The following is a 23,191-nucleotide window of genomic DNA, read 5'->3' as shown; positions in this document are numbered from 1 at the left end:
TGAGAATCGCTCCTTTTTTATGTTCCGTTCTCGGACGTAAACGACGCGTCCAAAAGTAATGCCCAGAGTTCCCGCCAGCAGGAACCGGAAGCCAGACCGGAATCTTCCTGAGTTTTTCAAAATCCAAATTCTCCACTCGAAGTCATTCATCGCTCATAGCTCGATTTAGAACGTCGAAAGATCTTTAAATAATCTGTGGACAGATTTCCGATCCGTCGTGACAATTCGAGGGCGGCTCGATGCCCGACGGCCTCTATCGAAAACTCGGCTCGGGTCTCCGTCGAACAACCCCTCCAATCCACCCATCGGTGAGACGCTCAGCGTCACGACTGGTGACTGTTGTTGGCACATTGATGCGATCAGGCTCGGTGTTCGCCGACTGGCGCATGCTTGTCGTATTGTAGTCTGATCTTCTGTCCGTAGGTATGTACATTCATGGAGCTCAGACCTGGACCCCGTAGACCGGATCGATGGTGTACTCGTATCGAGTCTGGGGCTCATCTGACTTGACGGTCGGACCCGCGATTACGTTTGGGAGCGCGCTGGCGGATGGCCGTGTGAAGAAAGCCATCTTCTCTCTGCGGAAGGAAGAAAATAAGATGAAAAATGGACCCTCGCTTATCGGAACGACACACGGGTGATGCATGTTACAGAATATCGTCCTGAATTCGACGGAAACACTAGGTTCCGGCGTCGATGAAGAAACAAGTTTTTAGTGAAGACTTATCGGCACGTACTTGAAGATTGCCAAGTTGGCGGGCTCAGTTCCGCTAATGCTTCTGCGCAGGCGATAGATGTCTCGTGAGGTTTTTTGGACCAGTTTCGAGTTTTGATCGTGTTCTAACAAGCGCTGCATCTTCTCCTCTTGTAGCCATTCGGGAACGGTTCCGTTCTGACGGGAATCCTCGAGAACCGTCGTTAGATACTTGAGCTTCGAGAGCTCCTCCCTCAGATGGCTCAGACGAACTTTGGAGGCCTGAAGGTCGAGAGCGAGGTCGATCGACGTTCGTGAAGCGTCGGCTGGCATCTTCTTGTCCTCAGGCGAAACTTTCGAGATCTTCCTCCACCGTTGGCTACGTCGTTCAGCGGTGTTGCGTTGGAACACCGGCGTTTTCTTACTGTACAGAGGCATCGCGCTGTCCGAATCACTTCGATTGAGACGGCACATGATGCGGTTCCGGTTGATCGTGAAAGTCTGGGACCGTTTCAGGGCCTGTATGAACAACGAGTCCGGGGTGTTGGAAATCTGGGACTCCTTCTGCAATAAGAGATAGGTACAGATGAAATGACGTTTCGGGAAAGAGTTCCCGGTATGGTGATGGACTGGTTTAGATGAATCGAGGAACTCCTTGCTAATCATTGATCTTTCCCAAATGGGCGCTTATTCTCACCTTCTTCAGAGCTGAGAGATATCCGACGTCGGTGTTCGTTGCGGCGGATCTCACTTCAGGAACGACCGTTATTTCGATAATCGTCTTGTTCGGTTGCTCCTCGACGCGAGTCAGGGTCGACGTCTGGGACGATATGACAGTACTCTCATCCGAGCTTTCCACCATCTCGACCACGGGCTGTCCCGCGGTTTGCGACAAGAAGCGGAAACTCAACACGTTGTACCACTTGGTGCTCGAGCTCGCAGGGTTAAAGTCGGCCAGAGATACTTGAGCACACCCGAGACACTCCTCCTGACTCAAAGGTCCGATGCCCCAAATGTTGACCTGGACAGTCTGCGTTTGGATTCGTTTCAACGTTACGGGGAATCGGAATATCTCCCCGATGCTCGCCGGCTTCACGAGATCACGGATGAGGTCGGTTTTATACGTGAGGCAAGTGTCCTCGGAGCACGGGTACAAGGCGACTTTGATGAACACCCGGAAACCCGCCGGGATGCCCAGCGCCGCTAGGTTGTGGGCTTTCTCGATTCCTACGAGGAGGATCTCGTCTTCGACCGAGAATTTCAGCTTCACTTGAATCTGGGGCGTGTCCACGCTAGTGGATTGATACTCGGAGTCGGGCGTTCCGTTGTTGTTCGCGTCGAAAACCCCGGAATCACCTGCGAATGACTCATCAGAAACGGCTGAGCTCACGAAGCCCCGGGGGGTCTCGATGATTGGCGTGAGATGCTCCCTGAGCTTGACCTCGTTGAGCTTCGTTGTGACGCTATCGACGGTCATCACTCTGCGATGGAGATCCTGAAGACTCGTCGCGATACTCTCGTTCGCGTACGGCAATCCGTAGATATCCGTGAAACTCAAGTTCGAGCCGGAGCCTTCCTTGCTCGACAGGGAGCCGATGCTCGAGCTAGAGCTCATTGAGAGCGTTGATGCTGATAACGACTTGAGACGATCTTCGAGAGCCGCTGCGTGCCTCATAGCGTCGCTAAGCTCTTGCAACAGCTTGGTCTTCTTCTCGTGCATCTTCAATCGGTCCGAAATCGCCCGATTCGAACTCTCGATCGCCCAACCGAGCTCAGTCGTGAGTCTCTTGATCTCGGTTTCGTTCTCGTCCCGTCTGCGGCTGTTGCTGCAAGACTTCAGCTCTCTCAAGAGTTGCTCTTTCTCTTGGATCAGCAACAATCTGTCATGATCGCTTTCCGTTTTCCCTGGAGCCATCTGATTCTCGAGTTCTGCGATTTCTCTTTGAATCCGATTGACCTCCCGTCGGGCAGCGTCGTAATTCAACCTCATCATCGCCATTTCCGCAAGCCGAGCTCCGAGCGAAGGCTCCTCGCCGCTCAGTTCTGTCTGCGACTCGACGCTGCTGAAACGGTCGTCGACGCTCGTGCTCGATTGCGAAATCCTCAGTAGTTCGTCTTTGATTTTTGACAGATTGTGCATGAGCTCCTCTTTTTCCTTCTCTCCACTAGAAAGACTCTTCTGTATGTTGACCAGCTCTTCGACAATCAGCCTGGCCTCGTCGCTTGTGTATACGTTGCCGCTATTGACGAGACCTTCGTCGATATTCGTCAGCACCTCAAGACCCTGTTCTTGATGCGTCAGGTCGCTCCGGATTTGTTCTAGCTCGCTCCTGAGTCGATTAACCCGTTGTTGAGCCAGGCTGACGTCGGCTTTCAGCAGGTCCGGGTCGTACTTGGTGAGACTCGACGCGTTCGACGCGACCGAGTTGAGAGACGTGCAACTCGACGCCGCCAGATTTGTGGATGAAGCCGCCTCGAGCATGTTCGTCAGTCGCGAACTGAGGAATAGGTATTCGTCTTGTGCTATCGCCAGTCTATGATTCTTGATTTCCATCATTTCTTTCTTCGCGGCAACATCTTCCTGCGCTGTCAGCAGATATTCTTTCAGCATAGCCTCCTGTAGCTGTCTCCATTGTAACCTGGGGTCCTCGATCTGGTTTCGCTCTGGAAACGGAAAATCAACGTTTTTTTCCGAGCTCTGAATTCGATTATTCGGCTACCAAGGGGTGATTCACGCGAAACTGATTTTCAAAAACAGGAACGCTCAGAATAGATGTGCGCCGAGCGGGTCCGTTCGATTTCAACATGATCGATGGGATGGGTTGACGTTGCAATGCGACGACAATTATAAATCAGATATTGATCATTGTCTTGGCGCTCCGACTCCGCCTGCGAACGTCGTGACCCAATAGGGCCCGCAGCACTGCCGGGAAGGGACAAAAAGAAAATCGCATTATAATTATACTCACGAGCATTGTGGTCGACGAAGTAGACACCGATTCGTGGATCGTAACGCTGGTCCCATCCGAAAGGAAGTTCATCACCGATGCAATCCGCGAACGATTGCGGCTTGGTCAATCTGCAATATAGAAAAACTTCTCTTTAGTATCCCGCGAATCGACACTGTCATTCGTCTATCTTTCGGGCAAAAAAGGACTCTCGAGAGGATATCCTAAGAACCTCAGCGACGTTCTCTGAGTCTCGCGAAGATCCTTCGAATCCGTGAAGTTATTTGTCATTCCCGCAGCATGTGGATCCCTCACGAAGGCATGCTCTTCGAAAGACCCCGCGAGAGGGCTCCTCCGGAACGGAAATTCGAGGCGGGGCTCTGACGCAGGCGTCATTGACAAGATAAGTCCGGAACATCGCGGATCAAGAATCCACACCGTTGATAGATTTCGGCGATTCCGACCATCCATTGAGGTTCGATTCTCGCTTTCTATTTCTCGCTTTCAGAGGATTACTCTTCCAAATATCAGCAGTCACTTCCGTGACTCAGAGACGGCACATAAAAATTCTAATAACTTCGAACTTGGCGAAGCTTCAAGCAGCTCGCGTGACGTAAACCGTACAATTCTCAAGAGCCGCCGCTGCCTCTGATGACACATAAGCGGAATTTTCGGTGTTTGTTTCAAATTCCATCGGAACACTTAAAGGTCAGCGACGCGTGGTATGGCGAGCGCTCATCCGAGGGGTCATCGCAACATAGACGAGTACAAGTTTCCAGAACGCAGTGGAAGGCAACCGCGGTACCACAATTGACCTACGCAAACGCAGTAACCGTTGCAACGGGGAAATTACTCGCAAAACTCGAACAACGGCAGAGAGACGCGGGGAAATGGGCATTAGGAATCACATCCTATAAAACCGCGAACGAATTTATCACCGGCGAGCTCGGGTGGTCCTCCTTTGAAGGGAGGGAAGCCCAAAGCAAACTGAGGTATATGAAAAGAATCGAAGTCATGTCTCATGACAGGTGGCCAACAGCCTTACTGAGCATGATGAAGATAGTGGGCATACAAACAAAGATGTACGAAAGAACGGAACACCTGAAAAGGACATACAACTGCGATACAATCGAAGTTGCATATTCAATCTCGGGAGCACCATGTTTGAATACCTATAACTCTCAGATAAAAAAGAAAATTAGAGAGACCCAGGAGAGTGTCTGAGACAGGACATGACTGCTGAAATCAAGCCTAGAAGTTTACCGGCAAGGCAAGAACAGCCTCGGTATCCAAACCTTCCTCTACGGAAACCGAAGAGGGGACACTCTCCTGGCCTTGGCCAGAGCGGGAATATTACCAACGAAAAGCCGAGGTAGGTCTATTGACCCACAGCAGGAGGACACCTGCCCCAGATGCGGAACATTTGAAGAGACCGTAAAACATGTGATCTTCGAATGCAACGACGCATACTACACGGACGAAGATTTCCTCTCAAGATTAGGCCTCCAAGAGGAAATACAGGACCCTTCGATCGTAGCAAAAACCAAACGAATCCTAGAAAAATGGGAGAAGGAGACCAAAGATCTGCTTAATAGCGCCTGACATGAAAGGCTGATGCGCCATCTTGTAATATACATAGAGGACCCATCTAGATCAATTAATTACCATTACCATTACAAATTGTGATAAAGGCCGCAGGAAATTCTCCGAGCCACTGTTGGGGATAGTTTCCAAGTCGAGATCCATAATAATCGTTCCCACGGAGGCGAGTGGCTCAATCGGTGTATAATCCCACTATCGACTCATCGAACAAACCCTTCGAGTGCTCTGGAGGTTGTTGGTATCGGCGCGCTGCGGTTCACGTTTCACCGAATGTCGCCGCATTCTTGAGTTGAGCTTTCCATCATCAGCAAATGTTTTTGTACCAAAGCAGATTGACTTTTGTACCGAAGCACCAACGCAACCATCACCGGTGACAGGCTGACTGCGATTTCGGCTTCCCGGCCTAGCTCGCTGACTTGTTCGTTGGTCACGCTCTTAGCCTTTCAATGGAGCCTGAGAGCTATGGACACGTTCGTTAACTTTGACGACTTCTCGCCTATTGTGCGATCTCGAGCACCAAAAAAGATCGACGAGTTTTCTAGGACCCCGGTGAAGACTCCAGTCAAGGAAACTTCCGAGGAAATCTCCGTGACCTTCAACCGGGCCCTCCAAGAGGGACGGACGGATAGGTCGGGCCATAAGTGAATGGATTATTGGGCGAGAGGCACATTAAGAACTAAAAAGATCCAGCGAGCAAGCGCCCACGCACTGCGGTGGCCCGAACTGACCGCATTCGGGGAGGGTCACCAGCAAAAGAATAAGACATTCCACAAGTGCCGCTGCGGCTACAGCTCCGCTTTGACAAGCGCCAGGGAAGAAAAAAAACCCAACTCCGAAACAGTCTATCAAAACCAGATAGTAAGATTGTTCCATCGTAAGTCGAGCCACTTCGCAGCGATTCCGCCGAGCTGGCTACATAAACGACTTATTAGGCGTCATTGTGCGACGGGAATGTCGCCCGCTCGCCATCTCCTCCTACGGAGACGTCTGCTGCTCGTCCCCTTTGAATACCTCGAGTCCCGCTGCACAGTCGGATGCACGGACGGTGCGTCCGATTCAACGTCGACACGGACCGCACGAGACTACGGTAACAACAGTGGTGGAAAAATTACGCAGCGCTCACTACTCCATCATCAAGATCACTGTCATCATCATTAGCATCATTGTTCTAAATAGAAATATTTTTGTTGTTATTCTCCAGCCCGGCCCTGACGCTGACGTTCGCGGTGCTCTTATTGTTGGGGTATTCCCGACATGGAATCGGCTTCTTTTCTCCGCGGCACATTTTCTTCCTCTGATCGAAGGAAGAAATGAAAAACTTCCTTCCCCATCTACTAAACCACACGTGCCTAGAGACCGAATGCGTGTCTTCCCCAAAGCATGAGCCGACGTGGATCGGTCCCTTCAACATTCTTTCGCTGCGATTGTGTCTTAGCAGGGATGGGATCAGAGTCGTCCAGGCGTTGTCGCCTCGTTGCTCACTTCGCTTTCTCCTACTTTTCCTAGCTACGAATATGTCTTTTATTCCAAGAACCATTACGCCGAACAGGAAGGAATTGAAGTTCATTCTAAAACCGCGCTCATTTTGAGCCGTTGCAAATGATGGCAAATGTGAGAGATATTCGCCTGTCCCCGCAGCGGAAATGACGTGAGCGCTCCGGAATGCTTCGGATGTCTGAGGTGGTTTTCTCTTACTTATCGATTCCGAGTTTCGAATGTCAACCGGATTATTCTTCTTCCCTTTCTTTTGGTTGCTCGAGCGAGAGCTAGAACGGGATTCCCGCGGGAGTTCCTCGTCTAGGGGAATATTCTCAGCAATCGTGCATGCTAGACATTGACGACACCAGACGAGAAATTTGTCGCTCAACGAACACGACGATCGGAATTTCGGAGGCGGAAAAAAACGGTTCGATGCGATGAAACGCTTCTGGTAATGAGACGCACGTCATTAGCGAGGAAGGTCGGCAGAGAATCGCCATTAGCTGCTTTTTATAAGCGCTCGCCATCATCACCCGGCGGTGCTTATGTAGATAAATCGAGCGATGGTTCCATAGACACCTTTTGTCCTGATTTCTACGCACCGTTAACGGTCCAAAGCCAAATCCGTCTATCTTCTCGTAAGGAAAAAGAGGGCTCAAAACGCTCGTCAACATGACTCCTCGCGAGCGGGAGCTCCTCATTTTGAAAAACTATGATATTCGAAGAGTCACCTAAAATTAGAAGTAGTTCAGACCACTCCCGGCCACACAATCGTCCACCATAATGGACAGTGTCAACGAAATGAATAGCTCCAGTTCGGCGGATCTGGATCGATGATCAGATTGGCTCAATACCTTATCCACTAAAAGACAGCTCTCGAAGTCGAACCTGATCGAGCAGAAGTTTGGAGGAGCGGCAGACGCGGCAAAATCGTGGAGAGGGTTCTGAATCCCGACTCGAACGCGGTCGGGACGCAAAGGTTTTCCCTCGCTCGGTTAGCATCAGGAAAGGTGGATAGGGCTTCAGAGTACCCGCGGATATGCAGAATCGGCCGCGAGAATACAATCACAAAAGCCCCATTGTAGACTCCACGGGAGTGTAGGGGGGGTGGGCACGGACGAGCGAGCATCCGTCGGACTCACGTTGTGGAATCCGAGACGTTTCAAGCACCGGACTCACATACCGCGTATTCATCCCACCGGAGCCCGTCATCATCATCAGCCCCGTCATATGGATAGGGAATTTCGGCTTCGGATGAATTTTCACTTTCTCTGGCTGAGCTCCACTCACACCTATCATCAAGTCAGAAACATCGAGAGTTTTAGGCATGTGATTCGGTGCATAGGATAGTAGAAAATTACGGGTCCGCTCGAAAACGCCGCAATTCGCGCTAAACGCTTGAAGAGGAGGTCGGATGGAACGAACCAGCTTTCGGCTAGTAACCGATCAAGGTTTTCGACGACGATGCGGCGACGAAGAATCCGCGGCCCTACAAACGCTTCGCCGATCGATGGACAGACGAGAAGGAGAGATAGACGGACGGACGAGCCATCACTCAAATCAATCGCGGATCGTCAGTTTGATCATGAAGAGGAACAAGGGAGGAATCTGTGCTCGAAAAATTTTCGTAAAACTCTTTAGCCGGAATGCGTCACGTTTCGGGCACGTCGTAAGGGGCTACACCTTGGGACTCGTCAACGAGTATGTACGACGGAGTCTTCCACAGCGCCTGCGCAGTCTCATTGAGGGGCAAGCTTCGAATCTACCGCTGATCCGCGCGTAGATTTCGCTCCGGGACATTCGTTGAATTGGCATGAAATGTGGATGCGCTTCTCATTTTTCAGGGTCGAGGAACCCAAGGATCGCTCTCGGAATCCCGTTCTCGGACGCGGTCCTCCGAATACCCAAATTGTTTTCTGAGAGCTTCCGCCGGACGGGATTGCGGCCTGTTAGCTGATACCACGGTTCCCATCATCCGATTCCTTGGTCCCCTCTCCTGCCATTCCACGCTCCGGCGGCCGCACGATTGCACCGCCGTTTGACGGACGGATGGACAGAATTTAATTTTAGCCAAACTTTGTCAAGCCAGCAACAAGACCAGACTGCGTCTGGTATCTGGGTTAGCTAGGCTGCTTCTGCCGCGAACGGAGCAGAATCCCGAAACCACCGACAACCAGTCGATCCAGAGCAGATTCCCGAAACCACCGACAACCAGTCGATCCAGAGGGCCAACAAGCGACTGAGCTGGAAGGCGAACTGGCAAGCAGAGCGAAAGAGCAAACTGGCAGCAAGGTTCACATCTGGCTACGTCACGGCAGGAAACATTGTTTGGCTTGCTGGCTCGTGTCGCCAATTTCTGGCAGCAGTCGGTGTTGGCAAGAGTCGCAATCTACGAAAAATTGAGCATTTTATGGAGACAGTCGGAATCGCACACGTGCCTCGGAATCGCGAACTCTCCTTCAGGAGAGTCCCGCAAGTTTCACTTGTGCGATTCGATTTTTGCAAAGCATGGGCTATCGAGTGGGTCTTTGTCCCTGACCGTACGAGTTCTCCCGTTGCTGTCAGATAATCGAGGCTTGAGTTTTTGACGAGGGGCCGGCTCCGAATACTTTCCTCGAAGCAATATAAATTCGAAAAGAAGAAGGAGGAGCAGAGAGAATTCGGCAACCACCAGAGAGGCCTCAGAACCTCCACAATACCAATTATTGTGCCTATTGTCACTGAATCGGATTCAGAATCGAATGCCATCGCATAGTCATCAGTTCGCCTCAACTTCGAAATTCCGACATACGAGTGCTGCGCACGCACACTCGTCTCTTTGTTTCATTCTCTCGCCTTTGGTGAAGATGAAGTACTCACCGTCGTCGCGGAGATGTCCCCGGATCGGGAACGCGGCCCCGAACATGCTCGGAGTGACCTTCTTTCTTCAGACTCCAGAGAGAGGAACTCGATCGCGCATGGCGTCGATCTAATCGAGGAGAAAGTCAGTGAACGGGACCTCCTCGAGCTCGCGTAGAGCTCCCGAAAGGATTGGCTCGCTCATTGGGATTATAGGAAAGTCTTTCACACCCATGAGGGATATTTTGAATACTTTCCTCGGACTCGTTCATTCGATCCGGCATTGGGCGACAGATCCGAACAGCTCAGGCTCGGGCAGCACGGAGTCTTTTGAAAGGAATTCGAGCGAAATCATTAGATGAAGTAGCAATTCGGATTCTTCTTTCTCCCTTGATACGCCAAACTAACGGCGGCAAATTTTTGTCTGTTCGTGACGGAACCTCATGAGTTTGCTTCTGAAGCGACGGCACCAGCAGCAGTAGAAGTACCCCCTAAAGTCGTGAGGATCTCTGCCGCCGCGGCCGGTGGTATTCGGCTCGGGCTTCGGCAGCTACCGTCGGGGGCCACTCTGCGGAATGCACGGCATCGCATCATCAGAAGAAGAAGCTGCTGCATGGAGAACGACTAGAGTATCCTATGTGATGATGTTGCCGAAGACGAAAGAAGGAACGCTGGAGCTACCTACCGCTACTTCGTTGGACGCATCGAAATGTTCGAACTTCAGAATGCTCCATTTCAATCCTCCGCGCCAAAATCCACTCCCGTGCAACGCCTTAGTATCTACTCACTCCCAGCGTCATTTTTTTCGGCATATATCTCGTCCCGTTTGAGGATGAAGAGCGCTCCTTGCGAAAGGGTTACTCGGGAGCCGAGAACAAGGAAAGAAGAGAAACGAGTCTTTGTCAAACCCCGTCGTTGGGATCCTCGTTCACGCTCATAATTATCAAGCGGCTCGCAGCAAACCGAGAGACGTTTTTTTCCTTTTTTCTGGAGGAGGGAAAAGAGCACAAAGCAAGGAATTCCGTCATGCTTTCTGTGGATGATAACCTCTTGACTGCTTTGACCGCCAGCAGAATTTCAACCAGCAAACCACAATGACGCCACAACGACACTGTTTTGTTGTGTGGCTCCGACTTGATAAGCGTTCCATTTCTGCGATTAAGTTCAGCGTCGTCTCTGCAGAGCCGGTTCTGCGTGTTATGTATCAGTATCCATCACATTCACGTCGTTATAGTGTTTTCTCTCTCACGGTCGACATAATCAACTTGGAATCTCAAGAGGGCTTTTCGCCAAATAAATGAACTGGGAGCTTCTCAGGCGGACTCGCTCACAGCGAGGAGGTCTCGATGTATTTCGACGCAGATATTGACATGGGAGCTCGGAAAGCGAACCCTCTAGAGTTCCACCTAGAGCCCAGAGTCCTGGTGAGGCAGATTTTTCCTTTCGTATCTGGAAAACTTCTGTCTCGGACTTCTCACGGCGGTATTCGAGAATAATTGCGGGCTGCGCTGATGACGAATTCTCCCTCTCTTCATTTGGCATTTTCCTGATTCACCGCCATGCGCCGAGCTTCACTGCTCGGACGGATGCGACCACCGAAAACAAGGCTCGGGATGGGTCGTGTGGGTTTCTATCACAATGTAAGACCGGATCAGAGGGAAGTCCTATCAAGGCAGGTCGTGGCTCTCTGGAATCCGAGCTCCTCGAACTCTAGTAGTGCCTGGGCGGACGGACTCCGCATCGGGTTGGAGCAGCTCACACCCTCGAAAAAGTAGCTCCACGTCGTCGGTCTCTTGTGGCGTTTCCGTGACTAAGTGAGACACGGCACCAGTCGAATTGAATACGTCCCCGGCCAGGTTCCCACCGGAGAGAAGTTTTTCCTCAACGATTCACATGACCACGAACAGCAGTTGAGTTATATTCTGCTAGGTAATGGACGAGAAGAGACCCCTGAGAAAATACGGAATATGAAGAATGGCGAATCAGAATCGACCACCGTCACCGACGCCATCATCGGAGCCGACGGAAAACTTGGAAGGATTCCGGGGGCGTTTTCTAAGTTGTCCAGGTAGAGAAGTCTGCGGGATTCGCTCGTGATGCAGTAGGCTTTTGCCTCCGAGTCTTCGGAAATGGACTCCGGTTATAGTCTCCGAATAACCACAATTCGACGTTAAGGATAGCGGGGTCCCAGAACGGGAAAATCTTCACTCATGCGGCATAGCAAGTCAACAGCGACGCCGATCACTATGCACCATGCGACTCAATGGGGGTAGATGGCACAGTGATGACCTCGAGTCTGCCCCTAGAGAGCGTCGAGCTGCAAACATACTGCGGAAATCCGTACGGGAAAAGATCCAAGAGCGGAAAGCTCAACAGATCGAGACGGCCATCGTCAATGACCTCATCCGGAGAAGTCCGTCAGGAAGAAGCCTACCGTTCTCGAATGATACCTTTCGTCGCGTAGGAATGCGCTAAGCCAATACGCCCTCACCGACAAACGAGGTGTCTAACAACAACAACGACGGCGGCGGCGTCGTCTCAGTCCGGGTGGTCCAATATAGATCGAAGCAGCGAGAGAAAAGTAGGAAGATGAGGACAAGGAGCCGGACCACACGCGAAGCAATCCTCGGTGATCATGAGTTCTGATTGAGCTTGTCGTACTCACGGTGAAGAATTCTTCTGTGAGACTACACCGCCCGCGTAGTCTTCTCTCTATGCATGCACTCATGCTTATACATATGTTCTCCTCTACGAAGAGCGGAAGAATACCGACGCGACGCCGCGCCGGGACAAGAGCGGAAGGCAACCAGACGAGATTCAGACGGAACTTCAAACAAACTTCAGGATTTCTGTCCCGACGGCGAATTGAACCGATAAAATTCCTCGGGAGCTCAGTTTTCGGAATTCGAGACCGACATTCGACTTTTCGAACGGAAGACCGCATGCTCCCAATGAACTTAGCGCTCGTGGCGAAGCGAGAGGCTCCGACTGGATTTCCGATCAAAAGCTTCATTGTGCGTGGCTCGTTTGTTCGTCGGCGTCGTCTACGTCAATTAAAAGAACGTGAAGCTTTATTTGTGCCGCGAAAAGAAGAAAAAGAAACGTCCGCATAGCGAGCGTGCGGAATGTGCGATCACGGAACGGATCAGTGGTGAAGGACTCACCCGCGCGGACCCCGAGGCATACAGTAAAACTTCGAAGGCCCCTGTCCTCGCCGTTTCGGCCGCGCGCCGCCACCACCGTATTGGCAGTATGGTGTTTTTCGCGTTGATTCTTCAATACATGATTTTCCGCCTGAACTTTCTCCACGTGGCTCGTCATGGCCGTCAGAACTCACTCCAGGCTGCAAGTCGAGGGCGAGACGGGGAAGGGGCGGTACTCGGAACCAGTAGGAGGGAGCGATAGCATCGATTCACTTGTCCTCGGATTCGCTCACCCATATATGTATATATTATTATTCCTGGATTCCAAATCCTGGATTATTGAAAAAGGAGCGTCTGCTAAAGATATTTTTTCAGGACCATATAATCGATAGAAATCACAAGCGTCATGTCGCGACAGGTCACTTATCGGAGTCGCGGAATTCGAATCGGGGCTCATATTCTCCAGCGTTGGACGAGTAAGCGAATCAGGCCCTGAGCGTGCTGACAAGTCATTCCAATAAACTCATATCCAGCTCCACGCTCTGGGGAGAGAACGCTGCTCGAGCATCAGAAAAGGCATTCATTGTTTCGTCATACAGGTCGTTGGCGACATTTTGATCTTCATCGGATAAGGAATTAGGGTTTCCTATTCTCTGTTGTTGTCGCGTAGTTCCGTGTAGAACGCAGCACCTTTATTTTGATTGAAACTTGATCTCCGTTTTGAGGTCTCGTCCGTATGTGCGACTCAGGGATTCGGTTCACGGCCTCCAAGTCCGGGGCTTCTTCCATCATGCGAATCTCGCGTCATTCGGAATAATCTCGTTCGCCATGAATTATTGAGCTCAACATGGAGGCGAATCCAAAAGATACGGAGCTGGCCCACGCTCGATGACACGATCGGTATCGAATACCTCATGGAATGATGATGATTGAAAAAATCGACAAAAACGAGATACCGACATCGACGGTGAGAGCGGTTGTGCGCGACGTTTTCGCCGTCTACGTGACAGTCGCTGCCTCGCTCAGCATGAGCGTTGACATTGTCAGAAGAGTTGACGCGAGAACGTTGTCCGAATCGATCTTGATAGGAGCGGCATTCATTGTTCTATCTACGTCGATAGGAGACTTTGTCTCGCATTCCATTCGGGATCAACATTCTGCCCGCGAATTTCACATCGATCTCGCTTCCAGAGGATAAAGAAAAGGATTAAGCGCTTCGATGGCTGAGATCACGAATATTTCTTCCTCGCGCTCGTCGCCGATCGGATGCCGCTCCGCTCACTTTTTTCGCGGAGCAGTTTCGCACCGACTCACAAGCGCGCCGCATCCTGTCGGGGCTATTGAAATATTTTGTTGCGGTTCGCTGCAATCAGAGTTCATCCAATGTTGACACTCCGCAGAGATAAGGAAAAGGCAAAGTTGATTGTGTCGATGGCTGCGTCGACGACGACGATGATCTTGGCCGACGGACCGGCTGTCCGACTGACTAGCCGACGGACAGCGAGTCGCCGAGCCAGTGTCTGTCTGCTAAGCAGTACGGGAGCAAGCAAGAAAGCAGGCAACTTGTTATCTGTGGAATGCAGTCGCAATCCTGAGACGTAGTCATGTGGGTTAACGCAAGACCTGGTCGCCATCGAGACAGCTCTGCCGTCCGAAAACATACACGCACGTATCCTTAATATAAATCTTTTTTCTTTTCCTCCAATGGGCCTGAGGGGGATCCAGAATTCCAGCACAGTTTAACTCAGAAAATATGTCGCGATTCCCCGATGGGTCTTGGGTTTATCTTCTGGTTGACGATTCTCTCCTAACCGACTCCAAATTCGTAATGAGAGATAATTCAATGGAGGTCAGTTACGCTATGCAGACTCGATGACGAGAGGAGGGGAAACAAAAGACATTCAGAGGGTTCCTGTAGATTGGTGTGCACTCACATGATACATAGTGACGCACATTGTCCCAGACCGTCTCGAATGTCGAGCACCGCTCCTCAGCGAACCGAATCCACATCTGTAGGTGGGCTCGCTGCCTAGCCGAGCGGTCGATCGACCGTCGGTCTGAGCGACCGATCGACCGACCGACCGACCGGCTGATTGACTGGCTCAAGAAGGTATCGACGCAGAGAAGAAGAAGAGGAAAATGCATCGACCGATTACATAGGAATGCTACAGATTGGCCGAAAGCGCGAACACCAGCCGGGTAGTCAGTCGGGCTGGCTGGCTGGCAGGCAAGCTAGCGTCCAGCCATCGAGCGAGAAGGAACTCGAGGCTGAAGAAGCCGAGGGAAGGGACAAATAGTCGCCGACAAAGCCCGGACCGTCAAGTATGCGAAAGGAAAATTCTGAAACGTCAAGCATTCGATTCGGCGTGCGCGCCCGCAGTCTTCGCGCTTCACTCCATGAGCAGTATTCCCACAGCCCGGCTTAAGGGAGCGTACGAAGCACAAGATATTTGAACATCCAATTCGACTAATTAAGGAGTTGATTCCGAATCACGCGGTCGGGTTTCGATCGGAGAGGATCGGCTCCACAGGATCATCAACGAATCGTCTCACCGTACGCTCGCCTTTGCGCACATGGAGGCTCTTCGCGGAGCTCCGAAGCATATGTCTCATGTAATGATCTCTTCCGAGAGCGTTCGCCGCATATGTGAATGCTCGCACAACATTCGGCTGACCTTCGTCGACTGACCAGAATCGATGCGGGATCCTAAGGGTGTCTTGGTGAACTCGTGTTTTGAGACTTGTGGTCAGCCAGAAATGACTTAGTAGGACTTCTAGTGTTACCAACACAACGATGGGACAAACGACAAACCAGCATCCACTTCGGATCGATCTGTTGATTGCCGCCGAGAATGACTCAGCAGAAAACGAACTGCGAAACTATCGACAGCGCATTCGTGGTCGCGGTAGTCCTTCTTGCGGTTCGTATGTTCGTAGTTCTCCGGGGCTCTTCGTCGAAATCGGTGACGGTTCCGCCGAGCTTTGCGTTGCAGTCGGCCAACGATTGTGATGGTTTGTCGAATGCTCCTTTTAGAAGTTGTCGATTATTATCAATCAGCTGACGCATTTTTCGCAAATGTTCTTCTCGCCGTTCGACTATCGGAACGTTGAGGGGCTGATCTGCGTGTTTCCTTTCTCCTATGAACTCGCTGCACATAGAGCACTTATGACTGCTTTCGATCATTGACTTCCTCCGAATGATATCTTGCTCGCCTCGGGCTTCCGTGGTAGGTACGGTTCCGGGGAATCCAATGAGGAAATCGAATGGTACATGGATTCGGAGATCTCGGGTGAGTCATGCCAGGTGAACATGCATGGATGATTTTAATTCCCGGGGTGCCCAAGAAATTCCTCAGACGCTTCTTCGGTGACAAGAAGAACTTTCGAGCTCAGGCCAATCGGTCGACCGCTCGCACCGTGGACTGAATGCATAAATCGCGGCTTTGCACCTCAATGTGTGACCGGATCATTCGTATGTAGGAGCGGAACAAGGTTTTTTTTTGGGGCAATGAAGGCGAGTCGCGGGCCCGAGCCCCACCATGAATGGTGTTTCTACACTCAATAGTGCCCCATGTCGACTGTTCCGACGGCTCGTCACGACGCTGGCTGGCTTAACAGAACAGCATTTAGCCAAGGATCATTTGCTATGAGCTAGTTGCATGATCGACAAAACGTTGTCGAGCCCTCAGATTGTCCGTCCGCTCATTCGTTCGGTGACTGCGAGGCAAGCGGAACAATCCAGTCCGTCAGTCAGTTAGAGAGAGAGTGAGAGCCGGCGACCGTAGACTGTTGTTGCGGTGGAATTCCACGCCAGTAAGGAATGCAAGGTCGTCGAAGCGCCAAGACTCCTCGAACGTATACAGAAACGAACGAACGAGGCAGTTCTCGCAATCGCCGTCACAGACTGAACGAATTCATTACCGCTAAGGATTCTCAATCTGCTACGCTAAACGAAAACGGCAGAAATATGATGGAATTTCTCCTAGATATGCCAGCTCCCGATTCTTGCGAAAGGAAATATTTTCTCGAATTCAGTCTGACTGAGCAAGCCGTCCCGAACCATTCCGGTGGTGGACCGAAGGACCCTCATGCAAAGCACAGAGCACCAGACGGTAAAGATGTCACGGAGGGGGAATAGGACGGTCATCACACGGACAGAATTTTGGAAGCAGGATGTCATGCCGGAAGGGTGAGGCGTCGCGTCTCGCATCGACGCACACTGAACGCAGGCGGCCATAATAATCACAATAGAAAAAGTAATATTTCCCTCACTGATAATACCCCAGCCGCAATAGATGCCAGCAGAGCTTCTGTAACATGGCTCCAGTGCGACAGTCGGCGGGACACCGAGCGAGGTTTGAGCCCGAGTCTTCCCGCAAGTCCCGCAGTCGAGCTGACGCTTCAGGGAGCTCTAGGTCTCGCCCTCGATCCAAAACGAGTCTTCGGCGACGGGTCTGTCACAAGAAAACTACGGGCGATATCGATCTCTAATGCGCGGCTCATTCCCGTGAAAATCCATAGAATCTGGTCGTTCTCGACGCCGATTCTTCCAAGGTTCCTCATCTCCTCACAAACCGCGAGTACTCCGGTACGCTGACTCGCGATCCGCTCGTTGATCCAAAATTCCCACGGAAGCCTCAGGAAAATCCGGTATTCAGATGACTCCGCTTCCTAGAGATTTCTTGTCGTGTGCAATTTATCGATGTGACAGCTCTCCATTTAAGCTCAGGACTCAGGACTGAATTCATCCGTCTCCAGATGAGTGGGATGCTCCCCTCGGCGACTCATCGTGATTGCTGCCGCGGCAGATCGATAACAATGACACAATTGCTCCGGTATACCGCTCAGCTCTGAATCGATCTCGATCCTAAAGTGGTCGTGAGATGCGTCGCGATCGCGATAACCGACAGCTTCCGTGAAATTCCTCCCAATTGAAGAGAATGATGCTACGATTCCCGAAAGCCCGAGTTCGCCCGGAAGGGTAGGAATGGGCTGATCTCGCATGAGCTGAGTAAGCAAGGCGATCCGGAATCTAGCGATAGACGTCGACGAAGGCGATTTTATTCATCATCTGATCATCACGTATATTGGCCGTAACAGTGGCACAGTATAAGCTGCGTGTGTGTGTGTAGCGCGTGTGCGTAATCCGCAGGGAAGAAACGCGGGAGCAACATCACACAAGAACCAGGCCATCGACGTCCACACGAAGATCTATCCAGGCAAGGAGGCAGGCGAACCAGCGAGGCAGCAACGAGTCGCCAACGAGCAGCCGGGAAGGACAGGGAACGAATAGGTAGATGAACGGAGCAGCAAGGCGGCTTCGTAGGGTTTTGGGATGATTTCATGAGGTTCGGATCCCACCGATCTCGGGCTCTAACCCCAAGCCTCCCATAAGGAAACGAAGATCGAGGCGCATTCTCCCGGGGAGAGCTTCCATCGCCTACCTCGCCGCAGAGGGAAGAGCGGTTTCTCGTTCCTCTTGAGCATAAACAACCTGTTGCATTCCAGGCGTGCAAGATTCTCGACTGCCGGGGGAAGGCGCCCGCTCGGAAAGTTTCGCCTTAATCGTCTGACTCGACAGTCCCGCAGAGCTCGAGGATCGCAGGGTCTCTCCAAGAGACCGAAAAGGGAGCATCATGTTCCGAATTTGAGAAAAAAGGATGATGGGACCAGCGTGGTTTGAATCACGTATTCGAAAGAAACTTGATCGCCCGATCGACTGACGAAGATCCGACTGTTGCCGCCGCGGCAGCAGAAGCGAAAGATTCTTGAAAGTATTCGACTACCTCCCGAGAGGCTCTATTGTCCACTAGGAACTGCATGCTGGTAACGAATACCTAACACGTACCGGTCTCGGGGATCGACCCATGTCGTCGCTCGATTGACGTGGTCAATGAAGTAGGTTCTGCCCTCGAAGTCGCGGCCCACGTCCCATCCGTTGGGTAAAGGCAAACTCCGCCGCTTCGGCATCCTCAATCCACATTCAGGACTTTATTTGATTAGGCTGCCAACACTGCTACGGCTGTTCGAAGCCATGCGAATCACTTCAGCAGCCAGCATCAAGCGTCGACGACGATCGAGCTCGATACTCCGTTGTTCCGAGAAGACACTGGATTCCTTCTGCACAGAGCACTTTGAACGATTGCCGCACGGAACAAATTTCTTCAATCGGAGGCAGTCCTCTTCGAGCCGCCAGTCCACTTGGACAGTTAGGCTTCGATTTTCTTCTAGTGCATTCCAGTCGGCTGCCGGTTTCGTGAAGAGGATGGCGATCCACACTATCCACACATGCGTACGTAGACACCGCTGTCGAGTTGAACACTGGATGCTCTTATTTAACGTGATGATAGTATCCTTAGCGTCGATTGTAATAGCAGCAGCAGCAGCAGCACGACCACCAGCACAAGAAGCAGCAACAGCAGCACTAACACCAGTAGAGCGGCACCAGCGGAATAGTCGCAGCAGCAGCAGCAGGACTGTCGACGAAAACGACGACAACGACGACAGACAGACAACAGTCAGTCTTACTCTACCAGCGGCAGGGAATGCTGTGGCAGCAGCGGCAACTGAAAGCCGGCGCCATGTTGAATTCCAAAGACGTGACGTCACGGACGCACTCACCCGCTCACTTGCGACTGGATGCTCCCCTCTTTCTTTTTCGTGGTGGCGAGAAGGTTGTAGATGATGATGACAACGATGACAACAAAGGGAATGCTTCTTCTTCGTGGCGTCCCTTCTCTCCCAGTACCAGTCCGGCGTGAGCACCAGCTCCAGTATCGCTCTGGCATGAGCATCCGCGACAGATCGGCCAGGCATGAGTGTGAGAGTACCAGCATGCTCGTTCCTCATGCGACCGCGACCAATCCGGCATGAGCGTATGAAGGAATTCAGAAATAGGCGTCAGCTGAGAAAATTCTTGATGTGGTTCCAGCTGTCTCTGATCTAGGCCTTAGGGGGGACGCGGACATGTCTCGGGGAGACGCTGAAGACCTAAATAATACGTACGAAGGAGAGCTATGTATACCGGACATGCCACACCTCCCTCGTCCTTCTGGAAATCCGAGGCTTGATCATCGATGATCTTCGTTGGTACGATCTTCTGCGGCCCGCGGCACGTCACCGTGGTGGCGCTCCCGTTCTTAGATCGAGCAGCGGAAGTTTCCTGAAGTTCATGATGTTTGTTTTCGATCGCAATGCCCTCATACAAGCATCTTGGAGCCGGGACGCTCACCGCCGCGAGTTCTGATGAAAGCATCCATAGATCTTTGTTTCAGAGCTTGGTTTTCTCTCCGCGCGACGACGCGGAGCGACACCCACACATCTTGATCGCCCCGAAAGCATATCGCCCAAGACCGGAAAAAGCTCAAAGGCTCCTCCGACTCACTGCGCGGTCTCGTTTTGATTTCTGCAAAACTCGACCGGCTGAAGCGGAAATTTCATCCCGCTCAAGAATGAAGACGATCCCCGGCGTCGCGCCGGCTTCGGAAAGCCCAAACGCTCACCGTCCGGGTCAGATCATTGAAGAATTCGCATTCTGTTCACATGTCGGAGAGCGTACTTATCCGTTCGATGGGACGACCGACGGGGTTCGGATCAAACTATGTCACCCATGTTATGGAAGTTTTATCGGATAACAATATCGATTACTTTTCCATTCTGTTTCTGATCGGCGGCCACCGTGCTGAATGCTGCCACAATCCACTCGTGTCCCACATTGGATGACTAAGAATGGGCTTAAGGAATTTTATCACAATCTCTGATTCGGCCGACGGTACGCGGTGTTGCCGGCATCGGCTTGAATACTTCAACCGCTCACTTCTGTGAATTCGATTTGTCCAATCGAATGTTAATAGCATCGTCAATTAGTGATCGCGTCGGCGTTCTGGAGCAATCGGGCGGAAAATTTGCGATTTTCTGATGGCTTCAAGAAAATAGGGAATTTCTGACTCTCTGGGCCCGAGTTCGCAAGATGGGGCAGCGGACGGGACTCTCGGCTCCACTTTTCGGCAGCTCCACTCGGGACAATCCGTAAGTCTCTGAGCCGGAACTTTTTGGGGAATCGGACGAATCCCTTGGGAGCTTTTCTTGGAGGGGAGCCCGCGTTCACATCGTGAGCAAAGACGACCACCGTTCTGACTGAGTGGGGAGCGTCGATTCCAGAGCCGCCTCAGCTAGAGCAGATTGTGGGAGGCCCGAGAATGTGTGCATCGCAGAAATCTCTGGAATGTTTTGGGCCCCATGCAGGCAGCCGAACAGCGAGTCGACCGATCGGCCAGCCAGCCAGCCCGCTAGGAGTTACAAATTGCATAACACATCGAGAGAAATTTCAGACATTTCGAACGGGTGGTAATCGCGGAGGAGGCCTCTGTCTTGTTCTGTCGATGCGCTGGGAACCTCTCTGCAGGACTCTCATCACATTCGACAGTCTTCGGGGTTGTGGTCCGAGATCGGGATCGCTCAACACAACAGCTGGCGTGTTTTACGGTTCAGCTGAAGAGCTGCGATGATGCGGCGGCGATGATTCTCAAAAATTCCCGCGCAGTCCAAGGTCGTTTGCCTCCGTAACACTTCGGGAGTCTCTTTTTTTGTGTGTTTACAAGCTTCAAACGAACGTTTCAGGTATTTGGCGTGTGAGCGATCAGAACCTTTCACAGCACGACTGCGACATACCAGAGATTCTGAAGCTTTCGAAACTGAGGTGATATTGCTCTCTGCAGCGCGGCGGCGTAGGGATCGGCACTACCGGTACTTCATTGTGTTGAGTCCAGAAAATTCCTCGCTCACCAGCCGGGAATCTAAGATACTGACTCGACTCCGCTGCCGCCGCAGCAACTGCCGCTGCCGATTGGTCGTTCGGATCGATGATGGCTATTGAGTGATCAGTGATCAGTCAATAAGGAGACGGCGACATCGAGGAGATCAAGCGACAGAGGAGGCTCGATACCGCTTGCGGGATTCCCTGGCTTCTCCCGGAGACGGAACGAGATGAGCTAAAAAGTTATCAGAAATTATATGTACATTGTGAATTGCTAAAAATCTGGAAATCTCGTTGGAGAGGCCAGCCGTGATTTACCACTCACATGCGTCGACCTAATCCCTCGTGATTCTTCTGGAATCCAGACTCAGAGTTCGAGTCATACTTCCTGCTGCATTGTGCCCGTCTGAATGCGGAGGCTTATCGAGGAATTCTCTCGAGTACTCTTCTAGCTATTGTTCGAAAATGGAAGTCAGGGAGGTCGTTACCCTCACCTGGAAGCAATGAGCCCGGAAACCAACAATCGAGCTTGCTTATCGTCGTCCTAAGATCGATTCTCACCATCAGTGGTACTCGAGTACTAACTAAGATATTTCGAGGGCTGGGACTTTCTCGTTTCCAGATGCTAGTATTCAAGATCGTCCGATTGTCGTAAGCCCCGATCTTGAATGCAGCACAAGGACTCCCTGGATCCCGGTGGAGTCTGTGACCGCCGGTGGTGGCTCTCCAAGCTCGTAAGCGTCTCCCGAATGCATCCATATTGCTCCCGACTCATAGACCTCTAGAGGTTCTCGCCTTTGGAACTTCGCTTCTCAATCCGGCTCATCAGAGCTGTCTCTCGCACCGATGAGGAACACGGCATGGTGCTTCCACCTTATCGAGGCGCCGCACAGTGGTCAAAAATCGATTTCTAGGTGGACAAAATTATTCGGTCGTTTTTCGCCCATGTCTCAAACTTGAATGGTTCAGACTACCCGATACGATGAAAATTAGGGACGGATGACCCCCCACAAGGACGCACCGACCCGAAGAGTTGCGATTTGTGTCGATACGACCGAGGGAAAATTCTTCCGTGGCCGACAACAGGCGAAAACCTAAATTGCTCATTTAAGACCTTTGCCCCGACTTACCCCAGGAATTTTTTTTTTTTAAAAGCTCCTCAAGCCTTCCGCTCTTCGGAGCACATCTCCAATTTCTGCGCATTTTTGCGCTAAGGGACTTTAAAAAAAAAAAAGGCTAAATTTTCGCTGATTTTAGGTCTTCATCGGAGACATCGAATTATAGCCGGGCATGCTTCAGACGAGATGGCCTGGGCTGTCTTAGAATATTTTTCCTCTCTATTACTGCTCGTGGGTGACCATAGGCGGAGATACCGGGATGCAGAATTCGCTACAGGCTTTGATCCGCTTCGATTGTGGAGAGAGATTCCCTCTTTTACAATAGCATGGATATGGATCCCGATCGGTGCTCGCGATTCGGGGGCGAAGCGAGTCATCTCGGCGATCCGACATCCAACAGCTCGTTTCCAGTATTACCGCCGAAAAGCGATCTCTTGAGCGCCAGCAGACGATGTTCCGAGTCTGACTTACGGGCAAGCTGGCGCGGTCTCCACTTCTGTAGGAAGTTGGAAGTCAAGCAGGAAACCACGTGCAGCGGGATCGCTCTTCGTTGTGCGCTCTCGGGCTGAGCTTCACTGTGCATCGAGACTTTGCGGAGGACGACAATAGACGGC

The 23,191-nt window shown here is 51.6% G+C and overlaps 1 protein-coding gene across 1 annotated transcript; it reads right to left on the bottom strand.

The window, feature by feature from the left end:
* Positions 1-442: 442 nt before the first annotated feature.
* Positions 443-19,095, bottom strand: kibra (WW and C2 domain containing protein kibra). Its single transcript, XM_029111383.1, has 5 exons — positions 18,553-19,095; positions 3,664-3,773; positions 1,392-3,358; positions 738-1,252; positions 443-578 (listed from the first exon to the last, which is right to left on the bottom strand). The coding sequence occupies exons 1-5, from the start codon at positions 18,672-18,674 to the stop codon at positions 443-445; spliced, it is 2,850 nt and encodes a 949-aa protein (XP_028967216.1). The 5' UTR covers positions 18,675-19,095.
* Between the last annotated feature and the right edge of the window lie 4,096 nt (positions 19,096-23,191).

This window comes from Galendromus occidentalis, unplaced genomic scaffold (genome assembly GCF_000255335.2).
Source record: "Galendromus occidentalis unplaced genomic scaffold, Mocc_1.1 scf7180000077438, whole genome shotgun sequence".
NCBI lineage: Eukaryota > Metazoa > Arthropoda > Arachnida > Mesostigmata > Phytoseiidae > Galendromus > Galendromus occidentalis.
Note: the sequence above shows the minus strand (reverse complement) of the source record. Positions and strands in the feature narration are given on the sequence as shown.

Bases quoted from the DNA above. Each gene is read 5' to 3' on its own strand.
- kibra (XM_029111383.1), bottom strand. From the start codon at position 18,674: ATGCCGAAGCGGCGGAGTTTGCCTTTACCCAACGGATGGGACGTGGGC. The intron at 3,774-18,552 runs GTACGTGTTAGG...TCTATATTGCAG, and splicing joins TGGGTCGATCCCCGAGACCG to ATTGACCAAGCCGCAATCGT. The intron at 579-737 runs GTACGTGCCGAT...TTCCTTCCGCAG, and splicing joins GCCAACTTGGCAATCTTCAA to AGAGAAGATGGCTTTCTTCA.